The sequence below is a fragment of the Salarias fasciatus genome, chromosome 19 (assembly GCF_902148845.1).
Source record: "Salarias fasciatus chromosome 19, fSalaFa1.1, whole genome shotgun sequence".
NCBI classification, from domain to species: Eukaryota; Metazoa; Chordata; class Actinopteri; order Blenniiformes; family Blenniidae; genus Salarias; species Salarias fasciatus.
In genome coordinates, this window is record NC_043763.1 from 19,310,583 (window position 1) to 19,327,429 (window position 16,847).

The window sequence follows — 16,847 nt, forward strand, 5'->3', positions numbered from 1 at the left end:
GTAGAGTGATTGCAGGTTTTTATTCACTAGCTTTTGTTTTTAATTGCGTGCTTAAGTTTGGATCCTCACCTAAACCAAGTGAATGATGGGAAGGAAAAAAAGCAGAATTAATGTTATTTTTCAGTGCGTTTTGCTGCTGAAGTTGTTTTGTTCAGGTTGGCAGGTGCTGAGTAGCTCTGTTTTTTTGCAATAAATCTCACAAATATAGATATTTACACATTTTAATGCATTGAAGACAGAAAAAACAAAAGAAATACAGAGGAACAATTCTGGTCTACAGCAGAAGTTTTTTTTTTTGCTTTTCTATCATCCAGGTTTGTTTAAAACTAGTGATACACTTTTACGGTAATTTAAAATAATAAATGTTATCTTCTTGAAGTCATCATTGTTTAATTAGTTTTTTTGGTCTCTGGCCCACCAAATAGAGCAGAACGAACACTTCTTGTTTCCCTGAATTTGTTTGCAGTTGCACATTTTGCCCAGCAGAGGGCACCAAAGCGCCTCCTTAAATTTGTAATTGATTATTTAACATGTTGAATTTATATCGGACGGTCTTTTTTTTGGCCTTTTTGTTTATATGGTGTTTTCTTAAGTACTGTCCTGTATTATTTTCTGAGGCACTCGTACTTTAGTGTTTACCCAGGTATGCATGTTAACTGATAACCTGTTTTCAGTACATTTTATTTTTAGCCTGCCTGAGCTACACTGTCAAATGCTGGAAGCCTAGAAGAAATGTAAAAAAAATCCAAACATCATCATATGTTTTTCTAATATTTTCAAAAAGAGATAGACAAGGGAAGGACCGTTCCCATCAGGAGATTTTTTTATTGAAGCAACGAGGACATATGGTCCAATTAAAAAAATAATAATTAAAAAAATCATAATAATCTTTCAGGAGCTTGTTTAAATAGTTGTGCAACATTTCAAATTCTATGACATATATATATGTATATATATATATATATATATATATATATATATATATATATATATATATATATATATATATATATATATATATATGATTGCATTTTATAATGTTTTGGTTCACAAATAGATACAGTATATAGAGTCAGTCAAAGGTTGAAGGTGGTCAGAGTAAATGCTTATTCGAGGTAATTCTCTCATTTTTTGCTTGTTCACTTTAAAAGCTGTGTGTTTATTTGGATCAAAGCATTATGTTTCCATGTGGTGTGTGTGTGCGTGCATGTCTGGATGATTGTGGTTGAATGTCTCCTGGTTCAGTTGAATATAGAGGTGATTTTTGGAAAAACACGTCAAAGCAGTGTTGAATAAATACGTCTCAATTCACATGTTGAAGGCTCTGGAGTACACAGAGAGAACCTCTGCATTTTCACACATTTCTCTAAATAACCACATTTCATTGACTTCATTCACAAAAGCTGAGTCTGGGTTGTTTCAGTTACAGCTGGCTGCCACTAGGTGTCAGTCTTAGATCATCACATCTGCTGTGTGTTGGGATTCCTTTACGTCTTTAGTGTTTAAATGAATGTTTTTGGTGAAGTAATTACCTTCTCAGCTGAATGTTGGCTTTCTGAAAAATAAACAAAAGTTAAATGAAATGAAGGTACTGAGAGTTCTGTAGTTTGTTCTGTGCGCCTTCACAGTGACAACACATACTTTTGTTTATTTCAACAATGTCCCCGAGGAATTTAAATTGAAGGAAGTGGATTGTACTTCTGTCACACAGTGTGTTTAACATATAAAGTAAAAGACGAACTGACTGTTGCACATTAGTCGATGGCAAATTGCTTTGTTTTTCCTCCAGATCAGCTGAAGGTAGAAGAATCAGACTTATTTTTATTCAGAGATTACGTACAACTTTATTTGTTTTTGAGTGGATTAGATCACAGTATAATTTCCTAATACCAATTCTGGACAGCTCCAAATCTCTGTTTCACTGTGAAGGTATAGGAGTAATATATAAAATACCTACATTTTCTTACATGATAGTACTAATTTTAATCATGCTCGTGGGTGCTTTTTAGTGCAAATTCATTCACACAGTTTGACTTCGATGCTCCTGCTGCTTATAGAGGAGCTTTCACTGCTGCTTCACAGATCCAAGTGTTAGTATAACGGTATGAACCAGTACAAAATGAAACTTTATTTGTAATTTTCACAGCTCGTACGCTTGACACACTTCGCATGGCCTGTGGCTCAATGTCAGGATCACGACGCGTCTTTGTGGAAATGGGTAGATAAAGATCCTCGGCTTTAGATGAGCTGCATCATGTCTGACACACTTACCTTAATGATGTGACAAAGCAGATTCCACAGAGGGGGAAAAAAAAAAAATCTGTTGACTCTGCAGACGGTCTAGTTTGATACATGATAAAATCCCCGGAGGTGTACAGCTCATTCGACATGCATATATTCAGGAGTTTCAATTTATCAACTTTGTTTTGCAACAACTTTTCCAGAGTTACTCTTCTAATTTGTCTCTGCAAATTTATGCAAATAGATCAACTCTGTGGAATCTGATAATTTAACAAAGAGCCTTAAATTATTACAAAGATAAAAAAAAAAAAAGTTTTCTCGTGATTAATGGCATTGCTGTTCGGATTTAGTTTAGTCTTTAACAAATCTACCATGCAAATAAATGTAATAGCTTTGAAATTTGGCGAGTCTTTGGCAGCCTCTCGGCATCTCTTGTGTCCGTTCAGCAGCTTCTTGCATGATTTCTTCCATCGGAGGTCTTTTAGGGTGAGCTGGAGTTTTTTCTACATGATTTCAAGACTTGGTAAAACCTCAGTTTTCTGGCCCTGTTGGACAAATTTCTCTCTTTCCTGCTTACAGATTTCAGAATTTCTTTGATTCTGGAGACATTTGAAGTCACAGAGTGGTTAAAGGCTGAAGCTTTTCTCATCTTCCATGTGGTGTTTTAACCTCGTTACCTAGTTACTGCAGACAGTATTTTTTTTTTATGTGGAGTAAATAGGTGTGCATTGTAAATGCGTGTGTACAGCACCATAAACCCTACACAGTTAAGTAACCTTTAAAATGTAATTATATCAATCAGCGTTGTTCTTTTTCACTCATTATTTCAAATAATTAAATAACTACGGTACTTAACACTTTCATGATTACAGCAATTCTGAAACATCCTTATGTTTTTCTCTCCAAGCAGAATGATGAATTATTTAAATCTTACAAAGAACATCGTCTGACTGTATAATACTAAACCACTGAGTTAAGATTAATTTTTAACTTTGAAATTGTGAAATCAGAGTAGCGTGCCCCGACACACAAGGTACAACAAAAAACTCTCTAATTCTGAATTGTCGCCTTCGGGATGGGTCAGACTTTACGGCAGCGGATTCCTGAGCTCCATCAAAATAGTTAAAGTAGAATCCTGGAATAAAAAAAAGTCAGTTCTATTGTTAAATCCAAAACCATTTTGCTGTTCAAATAGAGGGAGATCTGTGTTTGACAGCCTCCCAGCAGGACGTGTGTGTGACGTTACCACACACACACACACACACACACACACACACACACACACACACACACACACACACACACACACACACACACACACACACGCACACACGCTTTCCTCCGACAAAGGACTCTGACTCCTGAAGCAGAATAAAGCAACAGGTAGCTTAGCAGGAATGAAAACACTTTTCATCGCGCCATCATTTACAGGGGATAAATAAGTTGTAATTACACACAAACATAATTTTCAATGTTTTCTGTCAACAATTCAGAACGCAGGCGCGGCTGTTTTCTTATTTTTATTTGTGCTCTTTTTTCAGTTGTGCTTTTATGGGATTTCTTTAAAAGCCTGTTTTCTTTAATTGATATTAAAAAAGACTAAACTAAAGATAGTGATTACATAAGAGGCCAGTGGAGGCCTTGAACAGCTTCAGTATGAGATCAAAATGTCTCTGATCACTATTTAGAAGTGATCACTTGGAACTGATCAGGCAGCACTGGGAGAACCTTTGACACGTGGCCTCAGTGGCCGTCGTGTGTCCACCCACACCGCCGCTGATACCAGGCGTCAGCTGCGGTAAGCCGTGTGTGTCTGAGTGTGTGGCGGCAGCATCTGGAGCGAATCCACTCTCAGCGATGCTGGTCACTGTTCCCTAACACCCCTTAATCCACCGAGCCACCGCACGCCACGCGGCAAAAAAATGAAGCAGACGCATGCGGGCTCACAGATGCAGACACACACCAAGATGACTCTCGGACCGTCTCTCTCTCTCACACACACACACGGTACATTTTAATGCTTTTTAGTGAAGATTCTCTGCTTAAATCATAGTTTGACTGAAACATTTCTTGGCCTAAAATATTAACGATTCACCCTTTAAATACCTCAATTTTGTCCCCGCTGTGACACGAATTGTCAAGAGAGGTTGAGATATCAGGACGACGTCCCTCACAAAGGGCAGAAGCATTCCTCCGAGCACACACGCGCACACACACACACACACACACACACACACTTTGAGGAATTTTTAGAAATTAACCAATCTCACTCTGTATGTTTTCACCTAAATAGTCACCAGTTTTCTTCATGTGGACCTTACTTTTGTCCCTCATGGGTGACCTGGGTCCCACACACACACACACACACACACACAAACACACACACACACGCGCGCAGCTACCAGACTCATTCTGAATGCTCGAAGAGTGAAAATGTGTTTTGTTGCTAAGGAACAGTTTGTCTTGCGTCTCAGCAGGGGGTCTCCTTCTGAATATCATTATGTCCCCCTCCATTGGAAAGGACGGCACATTTTTCTTTTCTGCCAATATTTATCTTCGGCTCTCCTCGCTCTCCGGAGGCCCGGGAAAGCGTTTTCATCGATTAAAGGCAGCAGTAGAAAGCAGACGGTGATGCCAGACATCGCACCTATTTTTTTTGTGTGTGTGTGTGTGTGTGTGTGTGTGTGTGTGTGTGTGTGTGCTTTTTTTTTCCTTAAATGTAAATTTATCAAAACGCCGCCTGATGCTTTGGCAGGTGTCACAGTCCACAACAGCAGCACCTTGTTTTCTTCAGGTAGGAGAGGAAAAGGCTGGTTATCACAATATAGAGACTGATTGGTTGAGGCTGCTGGTTCTAAACCTGCACATTCAGCAAACACTTACACAGCATGTATAACTTACTCTGAGATCCAGAGCAAAGCTGAGCCCATTAAGGACAAATGCAATTATTTGCACATTTTTGCAACTCGGTATTTCATCTGGAATTGTATGAAAGCAGTAAATGAAATGTTCGACGCTTATTCCAGCGACTCTCGGTGAAAACCGAAGCACACCCCAGACACAGCAGCTAATCACTGCTGTTATGTGCTCCGGATAATGTTACTCTCAAGCATTTGTTTATCCATGTTTCTGGAATTACCGTGATGAGGAGTCACGCAGTTCATTATGCGTCAGTGCCTCGTGTGTTTCCGGTGGCTTCCTTCATCGTGACCTGCTCTGCACCTCCGCTCCTGTCGTCTGAGCCCGGAACGTTGGCCTCGCCACAGGAGCGCCGCAGGGTTTTACCTGAGCCGAACAGGAGCTTCTTCTCCAGCAGTTTTGTGGCCTTCAACATCAGAATGTTTAATGCAATCAGTCATCACATGTTTGTTTTGTTCTGACTTTAACCAGCCATACTCCACACGACTATCACCTGGTGATTTTATTTTAATGCCAGACTTCCATTTTTTTTTAATCTATTTACAATAAAATCTCTCTCATTCCTAAATGGATACTTAACTGTTATTTTCTCCACTTGATGATTAATCAGATGCAGATACTGGATGCATGACTTTTCATTCAACTTTATGTGATAAAACATGCTGAATGTAAAGAAAGCATGGCTCCTGTCTCTCCTCAGACAATGAGGCCTCCTTTAGATGGGTTTACATAAAGATGCTCGAAGCCACTGAAAACACAACTTCTTCAAAAAGGCTCCCAACTGACAGCACCGACTAGTGGTTCACTGTAAAAACTACATTTCAGTGTTTCTGCTGTTTCAGTGTAAACTGACACCGTTTTCAAAATGTTGCCGTGTGATACTTTTCGCCAACAAAAACGCTAAAACATTGCTTTTTCATTTAATGTCGTGGTGGAAATGAGGCCTGAGACTCAAACATCGACAGTGATCTGGGAGGCAAAAACTTCTGATGTTCAAGTTCCTCATGAAGTTATACTGAAAGTTGAGAGGCGGGAGTCTTAAACAATATGCCGACATTTTGTCATATTTGTGTTGCCGGTTTGGCTGTTTGAGGTTTTTTTTTTGTACATACAGTCCTCTGTGAGTCTGAAGCTCTTGTGTATAGAATAAATCCTGATGTTTCTATTGATACTCAGCACATCAAAGAACAACAGACCGATAATTAAACTGCAGACATTTACACCGTTATAGTTTTAAAGTGAGCTTTAAGATTTGGTTGGAAGCCACATGGTTTGTTAAATAATGTTAATTGCGATCGGAAGCGTCTGTCACTGGTGGTGATAAATCGTTACTGAATACAGAATTAAGTACCGGGCTGCGAGTTTGGAGAACTGAAGCCATAAATCAAAGGTCCTCACTAGTGCCCAAAGACATGAGTGAGTGTGTGTTTCTGTGGCGAGTGTGTGTGTGTGTGCGTGTGTGTGTGTGTGTGTGGACCATATGAGAAGCAGAGAGCACCCAGAGGACGCTGCGAGGGGCGGATTGGCCCCTGCCGGGCCCGGGCCTCAGGACGGATGGATGGGGGGATTGTGTTGACAAGGGGGAAAGACAAAGAGGAGGTGGAGGAGAGGCGGCTCCACGTTCAGCAGGGAGGCTGAGAGCATCGGCCAGAAACTCATCAAACCGGTGGAAACACCTCCAACTGCACAGCAACAGCAGGACGTGTGTGTGTGTGTGTGTGTGTGTGTGTGTGTGTGTGTGTGTGCGCACGCGCGCTTATGTTTTAGGGAGCCAGCGGTGTGTGTGTGTGTGTGTGTGTGAGAGAAGTGGAGGATGTTCCTGGGTGATGAATGGCTGCATTGAGGGAGGCTTCATTCAACCATTGTTCATTAGTAAAGTACACAACTGTCCTGCCTAATTGCTCAGCCATAATGTCAGATGGCGATGAGTGATTACAAGCAGCTTTGACCTATTCCTTACATCAGCGCCGAGGAAAACTTCACCTTCTCATCCCTCAGAGGGGGAAAGGAGACAACTCAGCGCCTGCACTTTGTCATTTGTATTCAGGCCTATGAAAACACACTCGTCGCTAAAAACTAACCAACATCCCATTTCATCTTTGTGTCCTGCACATGGATGCTGTCGAGCTTTACAGCAGAAAATGCTTTTATTGAACTCTTGAACATGTTTCTGAGAGAACCGTTTTAATTGAAAATGGTGAACTTTTGTTGTATTTTGGCCAACAAGCATCTTGAATCAACAGCTTTTGAAGTTTTTGAAATGCTCCCATCTTGAAAACGTTCATTTTCTGACATGCAGAGCACTACGTAAACACCAATACTTTCTCTGCACAAGTACATCAAAAGTAATACTGAAGATAGATTCAGTAGAGAGATTCTCTAACAAAGTGTAGATTTACTACCAGTTCTTACACAATCATCCGGATCTTCAAAACAGCATATTTTTTCCAGATGTTTCTTGCCTTTCTGTCTGCATAATGATCACTGTCATTGTAATATCTATTAAGTGAATAAATACTGAATGAACATCACCATTTCTGGCAGATCATTTTGGTGTAAATATAGTTAAACTATGTTGAGTCCACCAAATGAAACTCGGAAAGAGAAAAGCAGTCTTTATGCTGCTCTGCTGCCTTTAGAATCGGAGGAATCAAATATATGACTGAATGGATAAAATGTAAAGAAGAACAAGACATTTTAGCACGACATGTGGCAACCAAGGACAGCATTCAGTCACCTTTATGTGGACAGAGGACGTGTCTCTGACGGCTTGTGTGTGCTGAGTGCGCTCGTGCTGATTTTCATGCCTTGCCCTCGCTCCCTCCTAACTATGATAAAGTAGGCCCGGAGCTGTCATGGACGCTGCCCTGCTCCCACAGCCCGGGCATCTGCCTGCTCTGCCGCTGCCATCAGGACTGGACGGGGTTCAGATCGCTGCTCAGGCTCCGGTGCGTGGGCTCCGGCTCGGGCTCCGGCTTGGGCTGGAAACAAGTCCTGGGGCCACTTTGGCTGCGGCGGAGAGCGAGGCTGGGAGGGCGCCGTGCCCACATGGGTTATGATGGAGGATGAGGACGAGGAGCTGAAACATCAGACGAAGTAGTGGGAGGCGTTGGCGTCCGCACGCTGTCATTAGTCTGCTTTCGTGTACAGAAATTAATAAGTAGATTAAATAAATAAAAATGCCGCTGTATGATGGGGCAGCGCTCTGTCATCTGGGGAACTTTGTGAGTCCAGGTGTGAATGTGATTCCACAAAGGGACGAGCGAAGTCTGTCCTGCTGAATCCACTCGTCTGATCTCATTTGTCAATCACCCGATCTCGTGATGCATTCTGGGAGAGAAGGGGGCACCGGCTGCGCTTTGGCTCTTCCATCCAGCACAGCAGAGGAGACCAGCTTATCCCACAAGCGCCCAGCTTTTTTTTCCCTTTCTTTTGTTTGAAATTTGCAAGTGGAAAATATTCAGTTTAGTCAATAATAAACATGGGCGAGAACTGAAATTTTATTTGATCAAAATATTTATTTTTTTTGAAAGATAAAAGGATTTATCAATGAGTCACTGACACTGATTTTATTCAAATGTCCAACTCTAGTTTCATTTATATGAACATGCACTGGGCCTGAAACGAGGCCTTGTCCATCCAGCAGCGGACGCTCTGAGGCAAAGGAGCCCAGTGTGCACTTAATGCTGTTGTCTCGCAGCCTTTGAAGCGGGGAAAAGAGCATCGATCGTCAGGGGCTCCAGCAGCGAACTCACACCTCACAACATTCCCAAGCTCTCAGAATAACATTATCAGCGCTCGGCAGTACCTGTTTAGAGTTCACAGCACCGACAGCGAGCAGCTAATAGGCCCTATGCATGCAAAGAGAGAACGCAAGCCACTTTATGAACATGGAAGATGTGTTAATGTCTAAACGTACATGAAAAGTTGCAAAATGTTGGCAAACACCTTAGGCCTGGTGAAACTATTCTCGTGATGGGGAAATACGCACGGCACCAGCAAAATGGCTCAACAGAAAGAAGAGACCAGGTGTGAATAGTCTGGTGTGGAACCACGTCTCAGTTTCAGTTCAGGAGGTGATAGCTGTCTTTACTTTCAAAATTAAGCTCAAAACTTTCTCTGTAAATAGGATTTTTCACTCTTATTTTCAATTTTCTTTCATTCATCTTTGAATTCAGTGATTTGTGCCGTTAGAGGAATATGAGTACAGTTCTTGACAACTTGGCCAGTAAAGTCCGTGTCCTTCTTCTTTGCTTTCAAACAAGTTAATAAAAAATGCTTTTGTTGAACTGTTAGGTCAGTGACAAATGTTTCCAACCCATAAACGAGAATAAAAAGGAATCCAAAATAACTTTTAGGGGTATTTTTTTTTGTCGTTTTTCTCAGCATAATCCAACACGTGAACACGGACCGTATCCGTCCACAGACAGCGGAGACGGAGAGTAAGTGTGAATGTAGTGTGAATGCATGCGAAGTAAAATGGGGAAAGAAAAAAAACAAAACAAAAAAAAAGCTACTAGGCTACAGCAGATTGCTGGCCATGTGGTCGTCAGCTGCTCAGTCGGCAGAGAGCTCGAAAGACTAGACGGACAAAGTTTGCCTTTTTATCAAGAGGGTCCGCCCTGGATCAGATGACCCCGAAGTGACGACATCCAAACAGAAAACTTGTTTTACAAGAGTATCAGCTTTGTTTTCCTTTTAATTTGTACCTTTTGGTTGAGCTAATAGCGGCTACCTCTTTTAGAGCGGCGATGCTACGCTCGTTCATACGCGCACACACTCTGAGAAGTGTCCCACAATGCATCACTGGGAACACTGAGCGACGAGGGAGCGCAAGCAAACAGGGATTTGCGGCCCGTGTAGCGCGGAGAGGGGGTACGGACGGTGGAGGAGTTCAGACAGATGGGCCGGGCTGGCGGTTTGCGGGCGCCGTTCTCATTTCTAGGTGATTCACGTTTGAAGTGGGCTTGCAAAATTGCTTTATGGAAAGTGGCGAGCAGCTCGTCGGGAACATTAGACTGGAAGCAGCAGGGAGGCCGGCGTTCCATTAGGGAGCTCTACTCTGCTTTTATTACCTGGATTTGGAGTTTTATGGTTATCATTATTTGCAATGGAATTATTATTCACATATATCTGCTAGTCAGCTGTTTAGACTGGGGACACTGGGACATGGCGACTCTCTGACTGAACCATGCCTGCTTTCTCATGTTGATTTGTACAAGGGAGCCATTTTTGTGTGTGTGTGTGTGTGTGTGTGTGTTTGTGCATTTGTGCATTTGTGTATGGGCATTTATTTGCTATTGTAGGGATCGAAATCTGTTCACATTATGAAGAGATGCCCTCCTTATGGGGATACAAAGCAGGTTCTCAAAATTAAAATCGTTCAGCTGTTCTATAAATATATTTTTTGAGGATTATGAGTAAGATTAGATGAGTATTCATGGCTGGGTTGAGAGACACTGGGCCAAAAAAAAAAGGTGAATGTTAGCATGTGGATCCTGGCAGAGGTCAGCTGAGGCTTGGGTGTGTTTCGTGCGGCGTTTCAGCTCACTGAAGGTCCTTGTCGCTCGAGTTTTCGGCGTTTCCCGATGTGAGGTCGAAACGATTCGCGTTGGCAAGGCAGCGCTGGGCGATCTCGGTCTGCAGCCTGGTGTGAGTCTCCTTTAAAAACTCGTCCTGTTGGTCAAACACAAGAACACAACTAGTTCAGCAACACGAGTCCATGCCTATGTGAATTATTGCAAAACTTTGTTGTAATGTTTTTTAAAAGAGGAAAATGTAAAGAAGTTAACTCAAAATCTAAAAAAAAAAAAAAAAAAAAACAATTAAAAAATCCTGAGGTGAAAAAAATGAAAGCACAGAGCAGCGTTCCTCCTTCCTGTCTGGCTGTTGATCGTCACAATCGCCAAGCCACTTTCCCACCTCATAAATTATCACCGTGAGGACGGGTGTGATGCTGTCAGGAAAGCCCAGCGTCTCAAGAACCAACAGCAGCAAAGGCAGCATGACAAGCCCCACCTACCCCACCCCGTCATCTCTCACGACTTTGTCTTTTCTTTATAACACAGAAATGGAATACAGCGTCAAGACCAACACGATTCTTGAATTTTGACCTTTGATTGGTTAAAGTTCGTGAGGACTTAGTGAGGACATTCTCATACGTAGATATCAGATGGCGGCGGCTCAGATTTTGAAATCACCATGTTTGTCTTTAATCAGGCTGGCTTAGAGAAAATGAATGAAAGGAAGCATGCTAATGAGCGATGGATGCTAACATGTCTTGGGCTGATGCCCAAAGTCAGCTGAGACGGATGGATGAACATTATTCTGTTACAGAATCGGGTATTCACATCTTTTTTTTTATCTGAACCAAAGACACCAGCAAGAAGTTTAGTCTGAAAGACATAAAAGCGACTTCCATGAAATAAAGCCGTCACAACAAGAGGACACAATGGAGGCCGAAGGAACCAATAAACCCTCATCAATCCAGCTTCAAGAGGGGGAATCATGCCTGCCAATTTTAGAACTCTCTGAAGGTGGTTACAGGATCCTTTGTTCCAGTTTTCTTGTTTGCTTTGGCTCAATTCTCAACAACTCACTGAACAATCCGGTGATTCTTTGCAAATGTGTTTGAATGATACACGCATACACACGAGGACAATTAGTACAATTATTTGGGAACAACTGTCGTTCAGGAGGATTTTTTTTTTAGAAACATCCTTGACTATCTGAACATGAATGTTTGTATTTACCACTCTGAAAAATTACAATCAGTACTGCAAATCATAAATTTGTGATCATGTTTATCTACATAGGTTTTAGTCGAATCATCTTGTCGAATAAAAAAATCTGATTTCATTGAGTTTTCTGTATGTATTGCTGGAATTACTAGCATGTGTAAAACTGACAAGATTTTCTTGATGAAAAAAAAAATCATACCTGAAGAAATCTTTAGCTCTAAACTACAGATGTATATATAAATGGTAATGGCCAAATATACTTTTTTACATTGTGATTTCTGAACGTCGTTGTGCTATAATCATGTTTGGATTCATGTTTACCTCAGTGAGAAGCACAATACTTTTGGTAAAATTTTCCCATGTCTGTTGCTTTTTTTGCTGACAGTATATTTTCAGTTACTTATTTTGTCTGTAATGCTGCACGTCTTGTCCATTTCCAAATAGTTTTCACAGATGAGAAGTCAAAGTTGTCAAAGAGATATTTGAACTGAGACAACTTTGAGGGTTTTAATGCAGCTGTGTGCAGTATTACATATAAATAAAGTTGAGGCGATCATGTGAAGGGATTACTATGCAACGTCCATTTTTCTGTGTGGAACAGGAAGAGACGTCCTTAGAGTCGCGAGTCTGGAGACAACTTGAACGCAGCGTTGCTCCTCAGCAGTTTACCTGGCCAGACCTGACCTCCAGTTACGGCGCCGTCGCATCCCAGAAGCTTCGAGCATTTGAAGTGCTAATTAGGTGTTTTGACTGCAGTTACCGCCTCCCGCATACATTATTTAGAGCTGTGATGCTTTGTCAAACAGTTGTGACAAATACATTTCACAGATTTAGCAAGAATTCGACGAGATCGAGATGAATGGAGGTAAAGACAACGTGTAACATGCTTGTTTGTTCCAAAAGTTTATAGCTGTTACTCTCCAAGATGCATTACTTCACTGTAAAGAACCAAGCTGCAGTGATCGGTTGTAATCTTTATTTTCAGGTTATAATCTTTTCGGTTGTGAGATGTTCTGCTTCAGGATTTGAAGCCTTTGAGTCGGTCGCCTTCCTGCTGCTCTGAGAGTTTGCAGCTGTTCAGGTATTGTTTGAGTTCTGTGGCTGAAGTCCTGCTTTTTAACCTTTGAAAGAAATAATGTAGAAACAGATGAATTAATAGAAAATACAGGAAAGCTGTAGTGCAGAGTCACGAGTATATCAACTTCACTGTTTTCAGGTTGATGCATAATAACCTACAAGTTTAGGGAAAACACTTTTTGTGTAAACCACTTTTCATGAAACAAACGAACAAACCAAAACTCTCCACGTCTTTTAGCATTTGCCTGCCTCTCCTGCCACTCTTATTTTCCCCTCCCTTCCTCCCGTTTTCTCTCCGCCTCACCCCCCTCCTGCCTCCCCCCTTCCGCGGCGGCGGTCTGCAGCAGAGCAGTTAATAAAGAGATTGATTATCGGCCTGTCAGGAAGTGACAGTTGGACAGGGCTGCACTGCGTGAATGACAGAGGGCATGCTCACCACGCAGCAGCCTGCCTGACACACACACGCACACGCACACACACACCCAGATGCCTTTGCCAACACACGGGGTAGGTGAGGTGGTGGAGGAGAAGGATGTAGGGAGGAGGGTGGTGGTGGTGGGGGGGCTGGATGGGTGAGAGGCGGGCATGTGGAGAACAGAAATGCAACCTTCTGCTGGTGGAAGGGATTTCTCTGCGTGTGTGTGTGTTTGTGTGTGTGTATGTGTGCGCGGATGGGGGTCAGGGTTCGCAGCTCCCGCCTTCTGGTGGGAGCGGGGGACGGAAGCCAGCGCCGGCTGTACCCGGAGACCGAAGGGGTCAGAGGAGGCGGCGGGACACACTTTCACCCTCACAGCATGCTGGTGGGCATCTGTGAACACACTGTCTGACACACACCGCAGCCAGGACACACACACGCACACAGGTAAACACCAGTGGGTAACCGCTGCCGCTGAAACACACACACACACACACACACAAAGTGAGCCACTCATAATGTGTGATTTCTGTTTGTCCCACATACAAAACATTAAATCTGAGCCAGCCAGATGAGGAGAAGAAAAAAAAAAAATCTGAAAGTGCTGCGTCAACAAATTATTTTCCTGCCATTCCTGAATGTGGGAAGGATCCTTTTGGTTCGGCTCCAGCAGTGTGTGGAGTCATTCGAGATTAACCAGCTGTTCAGCAGGATGTTTTCACGTCTGACTGGCACCTGAAACTCCAAGGATGACGAAGACACAGAAGACTGTGGCCAGTTGTTTCAGACGACGCTGGAAGCTTCCTGTTAGTTTAGCTCTTGTTTTGATGACTATTGTATAAAGAAACGGCGCATAAAAGTCCTGCAGTGCTGCTTGTTTTCATTGGGTGGCAGTGCAGCACCGCTGTAGCATCCAGGCTGTCCTCTGGTCAGACTAGCTGATGCTACTGTAATAGCAGGACATGCATATGAAGTGCGGTGATGGTTCTGAGGTTTTATCTCACCATAACTTTGTCGTCACAGGTGTATTTCAGGTGCAACTTTAAAAACAGATCATCTATTTCTCCCTTTAAAATAAAGTGACCATTATTTAAGAACGAGTTGTTGACCACAAGTTTACATACCAGAGACTGTGTGTGCAATTCTATGTCCTTCTTAGTTTCTGACTGGAACTTCGCTGCTCAAGCTTGTATTTCTTGCACCCTGCAACGGGACGTTACATCGCGAGACTGAAATGAGTTAAATGCAAATGATATAAAAGTAAGACCTCCTTTCCATACGTCAGTTGAACCTGTGCACACCCTTTCAGTTTAAATACCATCATTTGATTTCTAAGTGTGTAGTAGCTGCAGACTTTCAGCAGAACAAAACTAATCTGGCGGTTTCACCATTGCGCCGGAGCGCCGGAGTTCATGCCGTATTTTTTTGCACTTGATCAGTGAGTGGAACGATCAATACAGCGAGATTGAGTAAGCGGACCGCTGAGCGAGGAAACAAAATGTTTTTCTCTCTCTCTCTCTTACCGAAACGGAGGAGGCGAGCACTTCACACCCAAAGAGGAGGGATAGGAGTGGGGGGAGGAGGAGGAGGAGGAGGAAGAGACACAGATGGACAAGTGCTTTTACGGCTGAGTCTTCCTCTGGCTCGGTGCCACGGCCACAGACTCTCTTTGTTTGCCCGGCTACTAAAACTAATAGAGATAAAGGCAGGTTCCTGCTGGCCCTGAATTAGAAAGTCATTAAGGAGTATAAACACACATGGGAGCGCTCGCAAGCACCAACACACGCACACACACACACACAACCGCGCATTGTTTTGTGTGTGTAGAAATGCAAAGACACTCGAGCTCCGTATAACTGAACAATTTCAGCACTGCTCTGCAAACACTACACAAGACAGCCACACACACACACACACAAACCTCTACAGCGTTGCCTTCATGACAGCTCAGTGCCAAACTAAACCTGTTAAGAGGTCGTCCTGAACCTTGACCCTGACTTGACCCTCATTCTAACCTTTTCCTGAAATTCACATAAAAAAACATTTTAAGCCCACAGATGAAGCACGTGTTTCTCCTCATGTGAGTTTTGACTCCTTTATCCAGATAAGACAAGATCCAGTCATCTTCCTCCTAAAGGCGTCTGTCCATTTTAAGTTCTATAGGTTGTCCACAGACAAACACGTCAATATCGTATGGCGAGTACACGGATTGTTCTCACACCGTCCACACCTGTTCAGATAGTTTGCTCTGTTTCTGATTAAGCAATAACAGCTGGAAGAAACAGCAGCAGATCTCGTGATGAAGTCTTGTGATTCGTGGAAATGCCATTTTACCGTCAGTCACTCGTAGACTGGGTGCGCCGGGACGCTAAGTTCTGGACAAAGTGAACTATTGACTCAAACTATGAGCTTCAATGGTACAAAAACAAAATCTTGATCTCATATCAAAGACAATTTTTATGATATGCTGTTTGTACATGTTTCAACTCAAATAAGATGAGTCTCTTGAAGATCTGATTCAATTTACCACACTGAACCTCCATCTGACCGATCTGAAATTCTACATAAAGCCCCTTTAAAATCTTTTTTACCCATCCATCCATCCATCCATGTTGGTTTTGGATAGAGCGAAAAACCACACGCTCAGGTTGATGTAAACTCCTCACTGAAAGGTCCTGAACTCTGTGTAAACAAACCACTGTTCCACCATGCCACCATCGCCTGAGGTTACAACAACCAAGAAATAAATGAAAACAATGGAAGGTTTGGAAATATAAGACAACTGACTACTAAGATCCCGCTTTATGTATAAAGTTTTGTATTGAACTGATGCATCAGCCATAAATGTGGCCTTGACAGAGTTCACTACTGGAAATCAGCAGGTTTTAGTATTTATTTTTGAGAAGTAGTTTGCAGTGTTGCTGCATTATATTGACTGGTGTTCCTGATATTCTGCATCTGGTAATAATATGATTTGTTGTGATTTATAAAGTGAAAAAAAACAAAACCAGAAGAGCAAAATATAATATTATAAAAATGGTAAAATGCAACTACAAAATGATGAAATACTAAATGACAGAAAAAACGTAAAACTGGATTGTTATAACACTGATGGAGAAAATGCTCACGGAAACATGAGGCCTTTTTTCACGGCACCTCTTTTCCCCTCTCCCTCTCTCTCTCCCTCTCTCTGCCTCTCTCTCTCCTCCCTCCTCTCTGCCATTTCAACATTCGTTAAGATGGCTGCACGGTGGCTGCTGGGAACAGGCGTTTAAAGCTCTCCGAGGTGCAGGTGGGGGCTTAAACATGCTCATTTGTTAGCGGCGCATTTAGGGAGACACCCTCACAAATGGAGCCGCTGAGCAGTTATTATTAGCAGGGAAGGAAGGAGAGGAGGAGAGGGGGAAAGGAACGAAACACACCGTAAACACACACACAAACACACACACACAGAG

General features: G+C 42.4%; 1 protein-coding gene across 1 annotated transcript in view; it reads right to left on the bottom strand.

Moving 5' to 3' along the window:
• Window positions 1-10,707: 10,707 nt before the first annotated feature.
• The window catches only part of LOC115407160 (protein phosphatase 1 regulatory subunit 37-like), a 52,245-nt gene continuing 46,105 nt past the window's right edge, over window positions 10,708-16,847 (bottom strand). Inside the window, exon 11 of the mRNA XM_030117523.1 lies at window positions 10,708-10,836. Within this exon, the coding sequence (XP_029973383.1) occupies window positions 10,708-10,836 (129 nt within the window). The remainder of the gene's footprint in view (window positions 10,837-16,847) is intronic.